Source organism: Elephas maximus, chromosome 6 (assembly GCF_024166365.1).
Source record: "Elephas maximus indicus isolate mEleMax1 chromosome 6, mEleMax1 primary haplotype, whole genome shotgun sequence".
Taxonomy (NCBI): Eukaryota; Metazoa; Chordata; class Mammalia; order Proboscidea; family Elephantidae; genus Elephas; species Elephas maximus.
This window is the reverse complement of record NC_064824.1, coordinates 5,901,275-5,920,163: the sequence shown is the minus strand read 5'-3', so window position 1 is coordinate 5,920,163 and position 18,889 is coordinate 5,901,275. Positions and strand designations below refer to the sequence as shown.

The 18,889-nt window shown below is 43.2% G+C and overlaps 1 protein-coding gene across 1 annotated transcript in view; it reads left to right on the top strand.

Annotated features, from left to right (window-relative positions):
* Window positions 1-18,889, top strand: part of TFCP2L1 (transcription factor CP2 like 1) — an 88,301-nt gene that overhangs the window by 27,512 nt on the left and 41,900 nt on the right. The window contains exon 3 of the mRNA XM_049889061.1: window positions 18,475-18,551. Coding sequence (XP_049745018.1) covers window positions 18,475-18,551 — 77 coding nt within the window. The remainder of the gene's footprint in view (window positions 1-18,474; window positions 18,552-18,889) is intronic.

The following is an 18,889-nucleotide window of genomic DNA, read 5'->3' as shown; positions in this document are numbered from 1 at the left end:
TTGCTTCTGACTCATGGCAACCCCACAGGGTTTCTAATGGCCAATTTTCCAAGGGTAGATCACCAGGCCTTTGTTCTGAGGTGCCTTTGGGTGGGCTCAAACCACCAGCATTTTGCTTGGTAGCTGAACACTTAACCATTTGTGCCACCCAGACACCTATGTACCAGCAGTCACTGTGTATATAAATAAAACTGGAAAAGCGGGTACCATTACCAGTACTGAGAGCAAATCGGAGAATTTTAGAAAATCAAGCATGGTCCAAAGATTCCCGATTCAGAAACAATAATCCATTGCTGTCGAGTCGATTCCAACTCATAGTGACCCTGTAGGACAGAGTAGAACTGTCCCATAGAGTTTCCAAGGAGTACCTGGTGGATTTGAACTCCTGACCTTTTGGTTAGCAGCTGTAGCACTTAACTGCTACACCACCAAGATTTCAGGGGTGCTTATGAACATGCAGATCCCTGGGCCCCACCTAGGTCTGCTCTCCACAGTTCTGGGGCTGGGGTTTGGGAACCCAGCACTTTTTAAAAGAAATAATTTTAGACTTAAGGAAAAGTGTCAAAATAGTAGAGTTCCTTCACCCAGTTTACCCTAATGCTAACATCTTATATAACCATAGTAGTTATTTGAAACCAGAAAATTAACATTGCTTCAGTAATATTACCTATAGTCTTTATTCAAATCTCGCCAGCTTTTCTATTACTTTTTTTCTTCCAGGATCCCACATTGCATTAGTTGTCATGTCTCCCTAGCCTTTTTCAGTCTATGACTCAGTATTTTCTTGTCTTTCACAACCTTCAGAATTAAAGAATACTTACTGTTCAGTTATTTTGTAGAGTGCCTCTCAATTTGGGTTTGTTTTCTTGTTTTTTATGACATTTGTCCTTTCAACCTTTTTTTTTTTTAGTTTACTGTGAACATGTTTTTAATGGGGTATTGAACTGGAGTAAAGAAAGTGAGAACACCAAGAGACAAAAAAAAAAAAGAAGTGGTATGTCAAGATAGGAGACTGGGTCACTGAAGTGACCAGAAGTGGTGATAGATTTGCATAAGACCAGTCCAGCTTCCATCACCAATGGCCGTGAAGTCAACTCCGACTCTTGGTTACCCTGTGTGTGTCAGAATAGAACTCTGCTTCATAGGGTTTTCATCATTTTTTAAATAATTTATTTTTGTTGTTGTTGAGAATATACACAGCAGAATATATACAATTCAACAGTTTCTGCATGTACAATTCAGTGACATTGATTACATTCTTCAAGTTGTGCAACCATTCTCACCCTCCTTTTCTGAGTTGTTTCTTCCCTTTAACATAAATTCACTGCCCCCTAAGTCTCCTATCTAATCTTTTGAGTTGCTGTTGTCAGTTTGATCTCATATAGATAGTTCTTAAAAGAGCATAATGCTCAAGGCAGACATTCTTTACTAGTTAAACTAAATTATTGTTTGGTTTTAAAAAGACTTCGGGGCGTATTTCTGGTTTAAGGTTTAAAGATTATGTCAGGGCAATAATTTCAGCCTCCATGGCTCCAGAAAATCTGGAGTCCCTGAGAATTTGAAATTCTGTTCTCATTGTTCCCCTTTTGATCAGGATTCTTCTATAAAACCTTTGATCAAAATGTTCATTAAAGGTAGCAGGGCACCATTCAGTTCTTCTGGTCTGTTGGCAAAGGAGGCAGTTGTTGATGGAGGCAATTAGCCACACATTCCATTTCCTCCTCCTATTCCTGACTCTCCTTCTTCCTCTGTTGCTCCAGGGGAATAGAGACCAACTGTTGTGTCTTGGATGGCTGCCATTTCAACCATTTTTATGTATGCAATTCAGTGACACCATGTTGTGTAAGCATTATCTGATTTTTTAAATCATTGGATTGCAGTTATGCATTGTCGGAGGACATTGGTTTGGTGGTAGAATTCTTACCTTCCATGCGGAGGACCTGGCCAATGTACCTCAGGTGCAGCCACCACCCTCTGTCGTTGGAGGCTTGTGTGTTGCTATGATGCTGAACGGGTTTCAGTGAAGCTTTCAGACAAAGATGTCCTAGGAAGAAAGGCCTGGTACTACTTCTGAAAATGAGCCAGTGACAACCCTGTGGATCACAGCTGTCCGATCTGCAACAGATCATGGGAATGGCGCAGGATCAGGCAGCATTTTGTTCCATTGTGCATGGGGTCGACATGATGAATCAGGGTCCAACTTGAGGTCAGTAACAACAATCAAACCAAAACCGAACCCACTGGCTTCAAGTTGATTCTGACTCATAGCGAACAACAGCGACTAGTATTAATGGCAAGGATGCCACAGGATATTGACGTGTTTTTGTCAGTGTACCCTACTGGATATGTGATGCCCATATTTCTTATTGCTGAGTGTCATGGATGGAATTGTGTCCCCCAAAATACGTGTCAACTTGGTTAGGCCAGGATTCCCACTATTGTGAGGCTATGTTCCATTTTGTGGTTTTCCTATGTGTTGTAAATCATAATCTCTGCTTTTGGTTAAAGGGGATTAGGGTGGGATGTAACATCCTAGCTCAGAACACATCTCTGATCAATCTAAAGGAAGTTTCTCTGGGATATGGCCTCTAGCTCCTTTTATCTTACAAGAGATGAAAGGAAAGGGAAGCAAGCAGAGAATTGGGGACCTCATGCCACCAAGGACACAGTGTTGGGGGCAGACCATGTCCTTTGGACCTGAGGTTCCTGCGCAGAGAAGCTCCTAGTCCAGGGGAAGATTGATGACAAGGACCTTCCTCCAGAGCCAACAGAGAAAGCCTTCCCCTGGAGCTGATGGCCTGAATTTGGACTTCTAGCCTACTAGACTGCGAGAAAATAAATCTCTCTTTGTTAAAGCCATCCACTTGTGGTATCTCTGTTATAGCGGCACTAGATGGCTAAGACACTGGTGATATTAATTTGATCATTTCCTTAAGATAATATCTGCCAGGTTTGTCCTCTGTAAAGTTACTATTTTCCTTTTTTGTAATTAATAAATATCGGGGGGGGTGGTAACACTTGGAGACTGTGCTGATATCCTGAATTTCCTCAAACTTTTGCCCAATAATTTTACCATCCATTGGGGGCTCCCGTCGGCACCAATGAGCACTGTAGTGTTTGCCTAATGGGGATTTTCTGTTTCCCCTTTCTTTTTTGCATTTATTAAGTGGAATTCTACTGCAAGGAAGAGCTTTCCTTTTTCTGCTATTAGTTTATGCACTTATTATATCAATGTGGGCTCAGGAATATTATTTTTATTCTATAGGTTAAAATTTCATGCTATTTGTTATTTATTTTCTTGCTCAAATCCTCCAGCTTAGGCGATTGGAAGCTCCTTCAGATTGGCTCCTGTGGTCCTTGACATGCTCCCTTCTTTTTTTTTTTTTTTTGAGCATTTCTCACTTTTTGGCACTGTAAGATGTTTACTGCTCATCTTGTATTCCCCTGCTCCAGCCCTGTATACAGCCTCTTCTCCAAGGAACCTCCAGAATATGTTTTACCCTTTTTTGTTGTTTCTGTACACACATACACACACACATACATGCAAGCTTTCAAGTACTGATTAGGTATCCATTGGGTGCCAGGCACAGGCCTAGTCCACAGTGGCCCTAAGCGGCTATGAGAGGGCAGGATCACACAGGTTGTGGTCCATAGGATCAGGACATGAGTGTTGATTGCAAAGCTGTCTCCCTGCAGTGCGCCATCTGTGTGGGGGGTTCTGTGTCAACATGCTGTGTCCATTGCATGCAGTTTCTGTCCTGTCACATAGCACTGCACACACGCAAGTGACAAGACGGTACTGGCTTGTGCTGGACGTAGAGAGTGCACTGTTATGCTTTCCTCCATCTGCTGGAATCACAGGACTGCTGGCATTCAGCCAGCCATTCTCTGGGGTAATGATGGCCTCCATTATGTTTTATGTGGCATTAATTACCAAAACTAATCGCTATTGGAGACTAAACAACCTGTAAATCTTTGCTGGCCCGGGCTATTGCCTCCTGTTCTTGGGAACACCGTGATCTGGGCAGGAGGCCCTGTGTGAGTTCCACTAGGTGGGCAGAGTTGTGCTGGCCTGTGGACACTGCGATGCAGAGCATCTGGTGGGCATGGCCCAAGGGGAAGGAGGGAGGGGCAGGCCTGGCCCTGGGCACTGCTGTGTTGGCAGCAGCAGACCCCCAGAGGACAGCTGGTGGTCCAGAGGAGGTAGCACAGCTGCTCTTGTCCCTGTGACATGGTGACCTTGGCCAGACAAGTAGGCCACTCAGTGCAGGAAGCTGCTGTGAGGGCTGGAGGATGAGTTTATTTGTGAGCTCTGAGCGCAGTGACCAGTGTGTGGTTGGTGCCGGATAACAGTTCATGTAACACTATTGTTGCTTGGAAGTGGTAATGGTAATGGTAACTGACATTTGTTGAGTATTTATTACATGCCAGGCTTGAAGTCCACAATCTCATTTAATGTTCACAACAGGTCTGCAAAGTGGCTATCACCACTTTCCAAATGAAGAGATGCAGAGAGGTTCAAGAACTTGCCCACAGTCAGGCAGCCGGGAGGCAGGAAGTTCGGGACTCAACCCCACCGTATCTAGCCTGACCTCAGCTCCCCTCTCCCCTTTTGCTTTGGGCCAGGATGCTTGCTGCTGAGTCTTTGCCATTAACTAGCAGTGTGGCCTGCATGCCACCACCTTCCTGGACCTTTCTTTCCTTCCGTCTAGAATGGACACAGTCCCAGTGAGACCCTGAGTTGGAATACTTTTATATGTCTGGCATAGTCTGCATGTGTTTAGCGTTCTGTTGGATGAAGACTCTTGCCCAAATGTCCATCTTTCTGACTGACTTTCGGGTACCAGCCTGACATTAGAAGAATAAATCCCAATCACTATTATTGCAAGTGCCTGTTATATGCTTGGACCAGTATTTGGGACTCTCCCCTCCCTTTTCTTTGTTTTGTATGTTTTTTCAAATTCACATGTAATATATTTCTAGTGGTTAAAGTGCTCCACAGCTAACGGAAAGGTCAGTTGTTCAAACCCACTGGTCATTCCGTGGGAGAAAGATGTGGCAGACTGCTTCCGTAAAGATATACAGCTTTGGGAACCCTCTGGAGCAGTTCTGCTCTGTCCTGTAGAGTCGCTATGAGTAGGAATCAACTCGATGCCAATGGGTTTCATTTTGGTTTATATAATTTAAAAGAGAAAGATCCTTCTCTCCATACTTTTAGATGCACATACTAGACTTTTCTTTATTCTTCCACAGATATAGAGATATGTGTATAACAGTTATTTGGAAATGGAAGTGCAATCACACTGTGCATATACTATTCCACAGCTTGCTTTTTTTTTTTTAATGACTTTTATTAAGCTTCAAGTGAACGTTTACAAATCCAATCAGTCTGTCGCATATAAGTTTACATACATCTCACTCCCTACTCCCACTTGCTCTCCCCCTCTTGAGTCAGCCCTTTCAGTCTCTCCTTTCTTGACAATTTTGCCTGCTTCCCTCTCTCTCTATCCTCCCATCCCCCCTCCAGACAAGAGTTGCCAACACAATCTCAGTGTCCACCTGATATAATTAGCTCACTCTTCATCAGCGTCTCTCTCCCACCCGCTGACCAGTCCTTTTCATTTCTGATGAGTTGTCTTCGGGGATGGTTCCTGTCCTGTGTCAACAAAGGTCTGGGGAGCATGGCCGCTGGGATTCCTCCAGTCTCAGTCAGACCATTAAGTTTGGTCTTTTTATGAGAATTTGGGGTCTGTATCCCACTGATCTCCTGCTCCCTCAGGGGTCCTCTGCTGTGCTCCCTGTCAGGGCAGTCATCGATTGTGGCCGGGCACCAACTAGTTCTTCTGGTTTCAGGATGATGTAGGTCTCTGGTTCATGTGGCCCTTTCTGTCTCTTGGGCTCTTAGTTGTCATGTGTCCTTGGTGTTCTTCATTTTCCTTTGCTCCAGGTGGTTTGAGACCAATTGCTGCATCTTAGATGGCCGCTTGTTAGCATTTAAGACCCCAGACGCCACATTTCAAAGTGGGATGCAGAATGATTTCATAATAGAATTATTTTGCCAATTGACTTAGAAGTCCCCGCAAACCATGTTCCCCAGACCCCCGCACTTGCTCCGCTGACCTTTGAAGCATTCATTTTATCCTGGAAACTTCTTTGCTTTTGGTCCAGTCCAGCTGAGCTGACCTTCCATGTATTGAGTGTTGTCTTTCCCTTCACCTAAAGCAGTTCTTATCTACTAATTAAGGAATAAAAAACCCTCTCCCTCCCTCCCTCCCTCCCCCGCTCGTAACCACAAAAGTATGTGTTCTTCTCAGTTTTTACTATTTCTCAAGACCTTATAATAGTGGTCTTAGACAATATTTGTCCTTTTGCCTCTGACTAATTTCGCTCAGCATAATGCCTTCCAGGTTCCTCCATGTTATGAAATGTGTCAGAGATTCGTCACTGTTCTTCATCGATGCGTAGTATTCCATTGTGTGAATATACCACAATTTATTTACCCATTCATCTGTTGATGGACACCTTGGTTGCTTCCAACTTTTTGCTATTGTAAACAGAGCTGCAATAAACATGGGTGTGCATATATCTGTTTGTGTGAAGGCTCTTGTTTCTCTAGGGTATATTCTGAGGAGTGGGATTTCTGGGTTGTATGGTAGTTTAAGATAACGCCAGATAGATTTCCAAAGTGGTTGTACCACATATAAATATTTTTAAGCACATGTGTTGGCAGTTCTGGAGACAAGGTCATAGGCTATGTGCATTTTAATATTGATGGGTATTGTCAAAATACCCAATAGGCTATGACATTATCTCCCACTTTCAGCATGTGGGAGGGTGCATTTCCACACATCTTTGTACTCAGAGGATGTTAGCCATTTGTTCAATCTTGGCCAATCTGTTAGATGAAACTGGCATTGCATTATTTTATTTGGTATTTCTTTAATCACTAGTAAGGTTGAGCATCTTTTGACGTGCTTCTTGGTTTGGCTGACTAGTTCCAGCTCTGTTATTTGCTTTGGGGAATTTATTTATTTAGTTAATTTGTTGTTGTTGAGCATATACACAGTAGAACGTACACTGATTCAACAGTTTCTGCATGTACAGTTCAGTGACATTGATCACATGCTTCAAGTTGTGCAACCGTTCTCACTCTTCAAATTGTCCCTCCTTGCCCAGTTAACTGTTCTGGGGAATTTAATATCAAATTCTTCCACCATTAACTGAAAACTTGTCATATGCCAGTACTGTATGAGGGGCTGGGTGTGTGTGTGAACCTGGTTCAGGAACTGGTAGCAGGTCTATTGTCAGAGAGCTTCATGTTTGGTGGAGGAGCTGTGACTTGACAGTTGTGCAAGAATGCTGGGAGTCAAAGTCACCAAGCACTGCAAGAAGTTGGGAGGAAGGAAGAGATCAGCAGGAGTTAGAGTCTTGGAGACAGAAACTCCTCAGGAACTCCCTGAACTAGAAGAAGGATTTGGAGAGTCCCTGGGCCAGTAACAGGGAGTGGTGGAACCACACCCCAACCACCTAGAACAGAGGGTGATCCACAATCAGCCCACCTCCTGTTTTTTTCTTAATTGTGGTAAATACATACACTTACTCCTCACTTATTGACATGGTTAAGACCAGGCCGTTATGCTAAAATTGGTGTTATGTGAAAATGGAGGATGACTACATCAGATCACAAAAATTGGAGGATGACTACATCATTACATAACTGCAAAATCACATCATTACATAGCTACCAAACTACGTCATTACTAACTGCCAAACCATTGAATTATGGCACAGCCAAGTTGACACATAACATTAACCATTACAGCCAGTGTTACTCCTGCCTCACACCTTCGCATTCATTACTGCCAGGCATACGTTGTTAATGTGCCAAATAGCTGGATGGTAGATTTTTTTACTGTCATCGTAAATGCAAAATATCTGATAACAAAATAGTCAATAAATGAAGAGTAGGTCTATATATAACAAATTGTTTGCCATCTTAATGTTCTTCACTTGTACGGTTCAGTAATATTAGTGGTTTATCATGTTGTTCAACCGTTACCACTATCTGTTTCCAAATTTCCCCAGAACCCTTGCAGAAGCTTAATGTCCCCTGAACACCAAATACCCCTTTTTTTCCATCCTCCTGTCCAGTCTTGGTAACCACTAAAAAACTTTAGTCTCTATACACTTAGTTATCCTAGATATTTTATGTAAGTCTGTTTCCTGTTTTTTTTTTTAATTTTTTTATGTTGCCTGTTTTTAAGGCACGGAGCCCTGGTGGTACAGTGGTTAAGAGCTACGGCTGCTAACCAAAAGGTCAAATCTACCAGCTGCTCCTTGGAAACCCTATGAGGCGGTTCTGCTCTGTCCTATAGGGTTGATATGAGTTGGAATCACCTCGACGGCAGAGGGTTTGGTATGAGTTTTTTTTTTTTTTTTTTTTTTTTTTTTTTTTAGCTAAGCATGATTTTTATATTTATACAGTTGGGGGAAAAATCAAAAGGAGAAAAATATTTCATGACACATGAAAATGATGTGAAATTCATAGTTCAGTGTCCATAAATTAAGTTTTATTGGAACATAGCCACACCCATTTATTCTCTATTGTCTAGTTGCTTTCTCCCCACAAGGGCAGAGTTGAGTAGTTGCCACAGAGATCTTATGGCCCAGAAAGTCAAACACTGTTACTCTCAGGCCCCTGCAGAAAGTTTGTTGATCCTTGGGCTAAAACGAGCCCTGGTGGCGCAGTGGTTAAGTGTTCGGCTGCTAACTGAAAAGTCAGTAGTTGGAACCCACCAGCTGCTCCCTGGGAGAAAGATGTGGCAGTATGCTTTCATAAAGATTTACAGCCCTGGAAACCCTATGGAATGGTTTTACTTTGTTCTGTAGGGTCGCTATGAGTTGGCACTGACTCAACGGCAGCGGGTTTGGTTTTGGGTTTGGGGCTAGAACTTATTAGGTGTTGTGGATTGCATGGGGGAAGGGGAAGGAAACAGGTTTGTCCAGCACCTGCCTTGGGCTGGGCACAGTGTAGAATGTCTAACAGGCATCCTTTATTTAGTCTTTCTTCTATTTTTCTATCTGTTGCCCCCTGTCTCCTTTCTGTTACTACCCTGTGTCGAGTGGAGGTGAGGAAAGGCAATAGAATGGAGTCTGAACAGCCGTAAGGTGAGGGTAGAAGGAAGACTGGGCACCCATTCAGGTCCATGCCAGTGGGTGTGGCATTGCAGTCCCCATGGGTGCCCCAGGAGCTCCTGCCCCTTCTCCTGCTGATAGTGCTGGGCCAGGCCCTATGGGGGTAGGGTAGAGGGTTGTGGCCCTGCAGGGGGGGTTGAGTGTGTGTGTGGCCCTGGGTCACCTTGGTTCCTCTGGACTGGGTGGTGGCTGCCTGCCAAGGGCCAGTTTACATCACAAAGTGTTGATACTGGGGTTCCTTCCCTGCTAGCCTGGCTGAATGTTCCTTTAAAGGCCTTTAGCAGCCTGACCTTGACCTTGGGAGGGTCGGAATTACCATCTGGGTGGGAGCTTGCCTTGGATGTCTTTCTGCAAGGCCTCCTTCTCTGTCTGGTTCCACCTCACTGGGCTGGGGGGGTTTCACCTTCACAGTCTGGTTCCACCTAACTGGGCTGGGGTTTTTGAGGGCGAGGTAGAAGACCCCAGTGTGCCAGGCTTTCTGCTAGGTGTGCCTTTAATACTCCCGACAGCTCTATGAGCTAAGTATTAATATTGTCCACCTTTTGTGAATACTGAGGCTCCCAAACAGAGTGATTTATCCAAGGGTGCTTGGTGTCACCGTGAGTTGGAATCGACTCCGTGGCAACTACAATAACAGCCACCACCACCATCAGTGGAGTCCCTGGGTGGTGGAAAGTGGTTAAGCACTAGGCTGCTAACCCAGGCATACCTCGGAAGAAAGACCTGGCAACCTACTTCCAAAAAGTCATTGTAAGCCCTGTGGAGCACAGTTCTACTCTGACACTAACGGGGTCTTCATGAGTCAACTCCACACCAGTGGGTTTTAACACCATCAGTAAGTAGTGCAGCCCAGATGTAAACCCAGGCCCCAACCCTGGGCACTTAACCAGGTACCCAAGATAGTTTTAGGGTATGTAGAAGAACTTTGGTATCTGAATATCTGTGTAATTTTTATGACTGTTTACTTATGGCATATGATTATGATTTTCAATAGGTAGGTGTGATACACATTAAAAAAAAGTAAGTTTAAAAAGTTTAAAGGTTCATCACCGTGGAGCTGGTTCTTGATGTGACAGAATCATGGATGATGAGTGAATGAGGGTGGTGAACGCTGCTCCAGCTAGTGGCTTGGAATGTTCTGCACCCACCAAGTAGCTGACACGGGGTAGGTGGGAGTTTGTCCAGCGAATGCTGAGCAGTGGAGCCCAGGCCCATAAGGTGGGGCCGGAAAGTCAAAAACACGCAACCATAGTGCAAAGCAGAGTGACAACTGGCTCCAAGTATTTTTCTTCCACTTCATTATTTTGAGTGTGTGGAATATTTTAATTTCACATCTATTGAATACCACAAAGATTAATAGAATTACCCATGTGCCCGATACACAGATTTCTCAGCCTTGCCAAATTTGCTTCTGGTTTAACTCTTTCTAGGAGTCCCTGGTGGCGTAGTGGTTAAGTGCTGTGGCTGCTAACCAAAAGGTCAGCAGTTCAAGTCTGCCAGGTGCTCCTTGGAAACCCTATGGGGCAGTTCTACTCTGTCCTATAGGGTCACTATGAGTTGGAATTGAATATCAAACCTTATGCCACATTGTGGAGATTTATTGATTTATTATTTTTTTGAAATGATATTTTATTGAGTTTTCCGTGAAAGTTTACATGGCAGTTTAGTTCCAGTCAATGATTTCTACACAAATTGCTCAGTGACACTGGTTACATCCTTCACAATGCATGAACATTCTCATTTTTATTTCCATTCTGGTGGTTCTATAGTGTGATGATATATTGATCAGCCCCCTAAGGTGCGTCATACACACACACACACACACACGTATATTTAAAAATTATATAAGATTTGCCAATTTTAATCATTTTAAACTGGGCAGGTAGTTCAGTGGCATGAAGTATATTCAGTGTTGTGTGACCATCACCTCTATTTCCAAAACTTTTCCATCACTCCAAACAGAAATTCTCTACCCGTGAAGGAATAACTCCCTCTGTCTCCCTCCGCCGGTCCTGGGTAAACTCTAATCTACTTTTTTCTCTATGAATTTGTCTATAGTAGATTTTTCATATAGTGGGATCATACAATGTTTGTGTCCAGTTTATTTCAATTGCCATAATATTTTCAAGTTTCATCCATGTTATATCATGTATCAGAACTTCATTTTTTAAAATGACTGAATACTATTCCATTGTATGTACATACTACATTTTGTTCATCTATTTGTCTGTCAATGAACACCTGAGTTGTTTCTACCTTTTGGCCATGGTAAATAATACTGCAGTGAACTTGTATATAAGTATTTGCTTGGAGTCTCTGCTTTCAAGTCTTTTGGGTATACACCTAGGAGTAGGATTTCTGGATCATACAGTAATCCTACGCTTAACGTTTTGAGGAACCACCACACTGTTTTCCACTACACCCTTTTATATTCCTAGCAGTAGTAGATAAGAGTTCCAATTTCTCCACAGCCTTGCTAACACTTTTTATTTTTCATTCTTCTAATAATTGTCATTCTAGTGAGTGTGAGGAGCCCTGGTGGTGCAGCGGTTAAGAGCTGTGGTTGCTAACCAAAAGGTCCAGCAGTTCAAATCCACCAGCTGCTCCTTGGAAACTCTATGGGGCAGTTCTGCTCTGTCCTGTAGGGTGGCTTATGAGTGTGAGGTGGGATCTCATTGTGGTTTTGATTTGCATTTTCCTAATGACATTGAGCATCTTTGCATGTGCTTATTGGCCATTTGTATATCTTCTTTGGAGAAATGTCTATTCAAGCCCTTTGTGCATTTTTTTAATTGGGCTGTTTGTCTTTTTGTTGTAGGAGTTCTTTATGCATTCTGGATATTAAGCTCTTATCAGATATCTGATTTGCAAATACTTTCTCCCAGTCTGTAGGTTGTCTTTTCACTTTCTTGATAATGTACTTTGATGCACAAATGTTTGTAATTTTTTGTAATTGGTTGGGTAGATACATTTATTCATCATAATTAATCACAATTGTTTTTGACCTGGAAATTTCAAGGTCTTAACAATTTTTTTTTTAATTGTGCTTTAGGTGAAGGTTTACAGAGCAAATTAGTGCCTCATTAAACATTTTATACACATGCTGTTTTGTGACATTGGTTACCAACCCCCTGATGTATCAACACTCACCCTGTTTTCACCTTGAGTTCCCCATTACCAGCTTTCCTGTCTCCTCCTGCCTTCTCGTCCTTGCCCCTAGGTTGGTGTACCCACTTAGTCTTGTTTTGTTTTATGGGCCTGTCTAATCTTGGCTAAAGGGTGAACCTCAGGAGTGACTTCAGTACCAAGTTAAAAGGGCATCCAGAGGCCATACTCTTGGGGTTTCTCCAGTCTCTGTCCAACCAGTAAGTCTGGTCTTAAACGCTTGTAATTTTGATGAAGTATCTAGTTTTTTTTTTTTTTTGCTTGTACTTTTGGCATTGTATCCAAGAATCTATCACTAAGTCCAAGGCCATGAAGATTTACCCCTAGTCTTTCTTCTAAGAGTTTTATGGTTTTAGCTCTTAGATTTAGGCAATTGATTCATTTTGAGTTAATTTTTGTGTATGATATGAGGTGGGTGACCAGTTAGTTGTCCCATACTATTTGTTGACAAGAGTATTTTTTCCCCACTGAATGGACCTGATACCCGTGTCTAAAATCTGTTAGCCATAGATATATGGATTTATTTCTGGATTTTCAGTTTTATTCCATTGATCTATATGTCTGTCCATATGCCAGTACCACTCTGTTTTGATTACTGTAGTTTTGTAGTAAGTTTTGAAATCAGGAAGTGTTAGCCTTCCAACTTTGTCTTTTTTCAACATTGTTTTAGCTGTTTGGGGCACCTTGCAATTCCATATAATTTGAGGATCAACTTTTCCATTTCTGCAAAAATGGCTGTTAGAATTTTTGTAGGGATTGCGTTGAATCTATAGATCGGATTTTCTGTGGTCTACCTTGATTCAGAGAACCAAGTTCACGAGGTATTAGGAATTTTAGCATTAAAGGAAGGGGGAAGTTTAGGTGTGTAGAAGAGGGTCATGAAATAAAATGAATATCAGGAAATTAGGAAATACAATGTACAGACTCTGAATATTAGCGCTAGGAGGGACCTTTGAAGCAACCAGATATCCTTTGCAGTAGTTTAGCAAATGTGAAATGGATAATCCAGCGGCTGGTGCTCAGCCTTTGGAGGCAGACAGATCTGGGTTTATCTTCAACAAGTTGGTTAACCTCTCTGAACTTAATTTCCTCATCTGTAAAGTGGGAGCAACATGGATCTTCCTTTTTGGATTGTTGAGAGCACTAAATAAAATAGTGCATGTAAGGGGCTTAGCGATATTGGGGTACAGAGCTGGACAGCAAATGAATTTTGGTTATTTTTTACCCTACTTCCTTGATTCTAAGAACAACCTTTTCTTTTTCCGCATTTCACAAGTCTGAAATCGGAACAGGCTTTACCATCACTTCCTGTAGTGTTTTGTTTTTCCTCCATGATCATTGTTTAGAACATAGTAAACAGAGTATTTTACAGAGAAGGAGAGACTGGAGCCAACATGCCTCGTCCAGGGTCACCCGACAAGTTGAGCTGGTCATTCTGGGCATCATCTTCACTGCTAGTCCTGAAGGCAAGAAGGAAGAACAAGACCATTTTAACTCAGGGTAGGGATGGTGGGGTCGGGCCATCTATATGCTTATATGCCATAGGATGCTGTAGGAAAACTGATTGGTCTACACAGTGGAGGCAGAGGCTCTCCAGAAAGGAGAAATGTGTGAGCTGTGTGAGCTTGCCCCGAGTCAGGTAACCTCTCTGAGCCTCTGCTTCCTGCTGTCAGTTGAGGCTTGTTGTCAGTGTAACTGCTGCTATAGGATTGTTCTGCGATTAAGGTGAGCTAGCACAGAAGCAGAGTTTGCTATAGGGTAAGCATGCAAACGGAGTCCCTGGGTGGCACAAGTGGTCAAGCACTCAGCTGCTAACCCAAAGGTTGGTGGTTTGAGTCCACCCAGGGGCACCTCAGAAGAAAGGCCTGGTGATCTACTTCTAAAAAATCAGTCATTGAAAATCCTGTGGAGCACAATTCTCTGACACACGTGGGTTCGCCATGAGTCGGAATCACTAGATGGCAACTGTTTGTTTTTTGAGCATCCAAAGATGTTACGGCTATTATTCTCTAGAGGCATGTCTCTCCCTACCCACCACTCACCTTTGCTTGTACCTTTGGTTTGGATTGCTTTGTTATTAATTCTATCCCTTGACTGTAGAAGTCGTGCCCACTCTTCCAAGCCTATCTCACTTGTTGTCTCCTTGTTTAAGCCTTTCCTCACTTTTCACTCCTCCCCACTCCTAATTGGGTGAGTATTACCAGCCTTTGGCTCTCCTGTCTCTCCAGGGAACTTTTCATATTCTACCATATGTTAGCGTTTTTCCTGTACTGTTTGATGTACTCCAGAAGATGGCCAACCCTTTTAGGGCAGGGAAGTGTCTTACTTTCGCAGATTCTGTAGTTCTAGCTTAGAATAACGTTGCAGAGAATGTGAAATTAGAGTTCAGGATTTGCTGAGCGCATAGTTGATGTCCCAGACTGTATGATTCTGAGAAGACAGGCACCACTGTACTTTCATGAGGCCCACTGTCCACAGCCCCATCCATGCCCAGAAATGGTACTCTTCAAGCAGAGAAATACCTGTGCGCCGTGAGGTGATTCAGCTGTCATGAAACAGCTGGGGCATGACCATGAGTGACCTGGGTGTCACTGTGCCTTGTGAGAGTGGGGTCATGAAGTCAGTCTGGCCACAGTGCACTTGACATTGAGGAAGGCGTATGGAGGAAGGTGCAAGTCCAATGTGGAGACCTGAGTGGGGGGAGGTGTGGTATGGCTGGAGAGGAACTCTAGAGTGTATGCGTGAGAGGAAGCCATGAAAAAGAATATTTGGCTGCTGATGGAGGAGTATTGCCTGCTCATATTGCCTGGTACAGGAGATCTTCGAGTTGGAGGTGCTCCTTATGTTTGGGCTTGGAAAATGCTGTGCATGGAGCAGGGGTTGCTGCTTGCTTGGCATGAGCTGAGGTTACCCTGCAGAGCCTGGGGTCAGTACTAATTGTGTCCTGGGGGCCCTGTAACCTTCTGGTAATGACAACTTGGATCTTGAGCCTCATGCCAGAGCAGCTTACATTTTCCATTGGGGCAGATAAAGGACACAGAAAAAACAGTTAAGGTGTGTGAGATTCCATTTTATTTTAGTGTTCAAGGGAGGGTTGGACTCTTGGTTCAGGAGCCCAGAAGCGTATCTTAAAAAATCTGGCTTTTTCAGAAAGCTTATAAGGGTCAAGTAGGTCAGCAAAACCCTTTTATGAGTTACGTCTTCTGAATAGGCATGTGGGCAAGATGAGAGTTTGGGCTTTGGGCCTCTTCTGTCTGATGGCTGGTACACCACCCCTAGCAGTGCTGGGGGTCTGGTGCACTCATTCAATGTTTGTGGGTCATGCAGGATAAGTTTGTAAAAACCAGGTGGGGAGGGTCCCACCCTCCTGAGAAGGGAGGCCAGCCTCACTCCTGGCCTGGCAGGAGTCGGGTGAGTGAGCTCTGTGACGCACACGTTGCATCTGCTGTGCTCTCCCTTTGTCTTCAGGAGGTGGTCCCACAGTGCTGGGCGCATAGCTGTTCTCAGCAAACACTTGGAAGGAATGATTTAATTGCACATTCTTTGCCCATTCCACCATTCACCAGGCGGAGTATTAGTTTCCAGTGGCTGCTGTAACAAATTACTACAACGTGTTGGCCTAAAAGAACAGAAACGTATTCCCATACGGGTCAGGAGGCCAGAATTCTGAACTCCCCTGTGCTCCCTTTGGGAACTCCTTGTTTTGCCTCTTCAGCTCTGGTGGCTCCAGGCATTCCTTGTGGCTGCATCACTCTGTCTCTGCCCCCGTGATCACATTGCTGCATTCTTCTGTTTGTCTCCTTTGTGTGTCTCTATCAAGGACATTTGTCATTGGATTTAGGGCCCACTCAGATAATCTTGGATAATTTCCTCATCTCAAGATCCTTAACTTAATTACATCTGCAGAGATCTTTTTCCAAATAAAGCTATATTAGCAGATCTCAGAGCCTAGGGTGTGGGCAGGTCTGAGAGCCTAGCATGTGGGCAGGTCTTTTTGGAGGTCAATATTCAGCCCGCCACGGGGAGCATTTTTTTCTTCTTTTTTATCAATTGCTTTTTAGCTATCTTAAAGCCATTAGCCATTTGGTTTGTGGCTGTTGCTAGTTTGTGTTTAAGTTTTATACATGCACATACGCACACACACACACACGTATGTACCTATTTTAAGTTTTGTATAGCTAGAATTGTTTTTTTTCCATTGATTTTTAGGCTCACAAAGGCCATCCCTATTGAGTGATAAGCAGTTGCTTCATGTTAACATAAAATAAAACCTTAAGAAATTGATTTTTTAATCCAGTGGCAACTTGTACTGACATCTCCTATGAGATGTGGATCTAGATTTAAAAAAAAATAGCTAATCCGTGCAAGTGTAAGAATGCCATAGACCTATTTATAGAGAGAGAGCACTGGTGGCACAGTGGTTAAGAGCTTGGCTGCTCACTGAAAGGTCGGCAGTTCGATAATCTACCAGCTGCTCCTTGGAAACTTTATAGGGCAGTTCTCCTTTGTCCTGTAGGGTTGCTATGAGTTGGAATCGACTTGATGGCAATAGGTTTGGTTTTTCTTTTGGTTTATATATATACATAGGAGACCTGGTGGTACAGTGGTTAAAGTGCTCGGCTGCTAACTGAAACATTGGTGGTTCGAACTCACCAGCTGCTCTTCGGGAGAAAGATGTGGCAGTCTGCTTCCATGAAGATTTATAGCCTTAGAAACCCTATAGGGCAGTTCTACCCTGTCCTATAGGGTCACTATGAGTCAGAATCGACTGGATGGCAATTGGTTTGTTTGTTTTTTTAATGCATACATATGGAGTCCCTAGGCGGCACAAACAGTTAAGTGCTTGGCTTCTGACCTAAAGATTGGCTGTTTGAACCCACCCAGAAGTACCTTGGAAGAGAGGCCTGGAGATCTGTTCTGGAAGGTCATTGCCATTGAAAATGCTATGGAGCACAGTTCTACTGTAACACACAGGGGGCCACCATGACTTGGAATCAACTTGACAGCAACTGGTATATACATACGTAACAAACAAACAAATGAGTACATGCTAACCCAGGAGAATCTGACTAATTGTCTATAGCTCATTGTACTGTGCTAGCCTGAATTTCCTGGGGTTGGTAATGAACTACAGTTGTAGAAGATGTCATCACTGGGGGAATCTGAGTGAAGGGTGCCTGGGGCCTCACAACTTCTTGTGAGTTTATCATTATTAAAATTAAGATACGTTAATCAAACTTTCTAATACCAATTATTAAATAATTTATTCTCTCTTATTTGTAAAGTGTCCTTTATTAAGTTGTGATATAAGCCAGGTTGTTTTAGAGTCCTATTTATACTTATTTATTTTGGAAAAAATTGATATCGACACCATTCAATATTCAGTTGTCCCATTTAGGAGCATGGTGTATCCTATTTATTTAGGCTGTATTTCATCTTTCAGTAAACTGTGTGTGGTTTTCTTCCAGTTATTCATAGATAACTTTTAAGTTTCTTATTGTTATTATAGAAAAAAAATTAAGTTTCTTATTTTTATTATAGATGTGTCTTTTTTCTGTTTGCATTCTTTAACCAGCTTGCGCTGGTTATATGTCACCAAATGGAATACCCACACCCTTTCAAATGCATGAAATTCTTTAAACTGGAAATGTTTTTCATTCTGCAATTAGAGACAATGTTTAACAGGCTTTTATTCATGCTTTTAAGCCTACTCTCCAGAAAGGCATGGTCAGTTATTTACTCCTTATATGAATTTAAGGACCTGTTTCTCCATCCAAGTGTATGGGGAGACGGAGATTTTTTTTTAATAAAGAAAGATGAAGTTGTGTTCTGTGTCATTGTAGTGCTAACTATATTTTGTTGGATTCTATGTTTTTGAAAGCTGTAGAGGTTTTTCCTCCCTTTTCCCTCTTCTTCTGTCATAGTGGCACATTATCTGGGGTGTCATAGGCATGAGCAGGCTGAATATAGAAACTGGGGGTATCCAACTCAAAGAGTGGTCTGAGCTGGCTAAGGCCTGGGCAGGTGCTGAGCATGCTGAGAAGACCCATAGCTGGGTGAACCCCAAATGTGAGAACATTCAGCAATGAAAAATGTACCATTATCCCCTTCTAGGTCAGTCTTACGAAATCCGACTCCTAGAGAACCGGAAGCTGGGGGACTTTCAAGATCTGAACACAAAATATGTCAAGGTAAGGCTGGCGGAGCTGCTCCCCTCCCACATGGTGCTGGTTAGGGTCTGAGCATCTGGGCTGCTGTGGGAGGTCATGAATAGGCTGGAAGGCTTGGAAGACTACAGAGGAAGAAGGGCAGTCATGAATAGGCCGGAAGGCTTGGAAGACTACAGAGGAAGAAGGGAGGTCATGAATAGGCCGGAAGGCTTGGAAGACTACAGAGGAAGAAGGGAGGTCATGAATAGGCCGGAAGGCTTGGAAGACTACAGAGGAAGAAGGGAGGTCATGAATAGGCCGGAAGGCTTGGAAGACTACAGAGGAAGAAGGGAGGTCATGAATAGGCCGGAAGGCTTGGA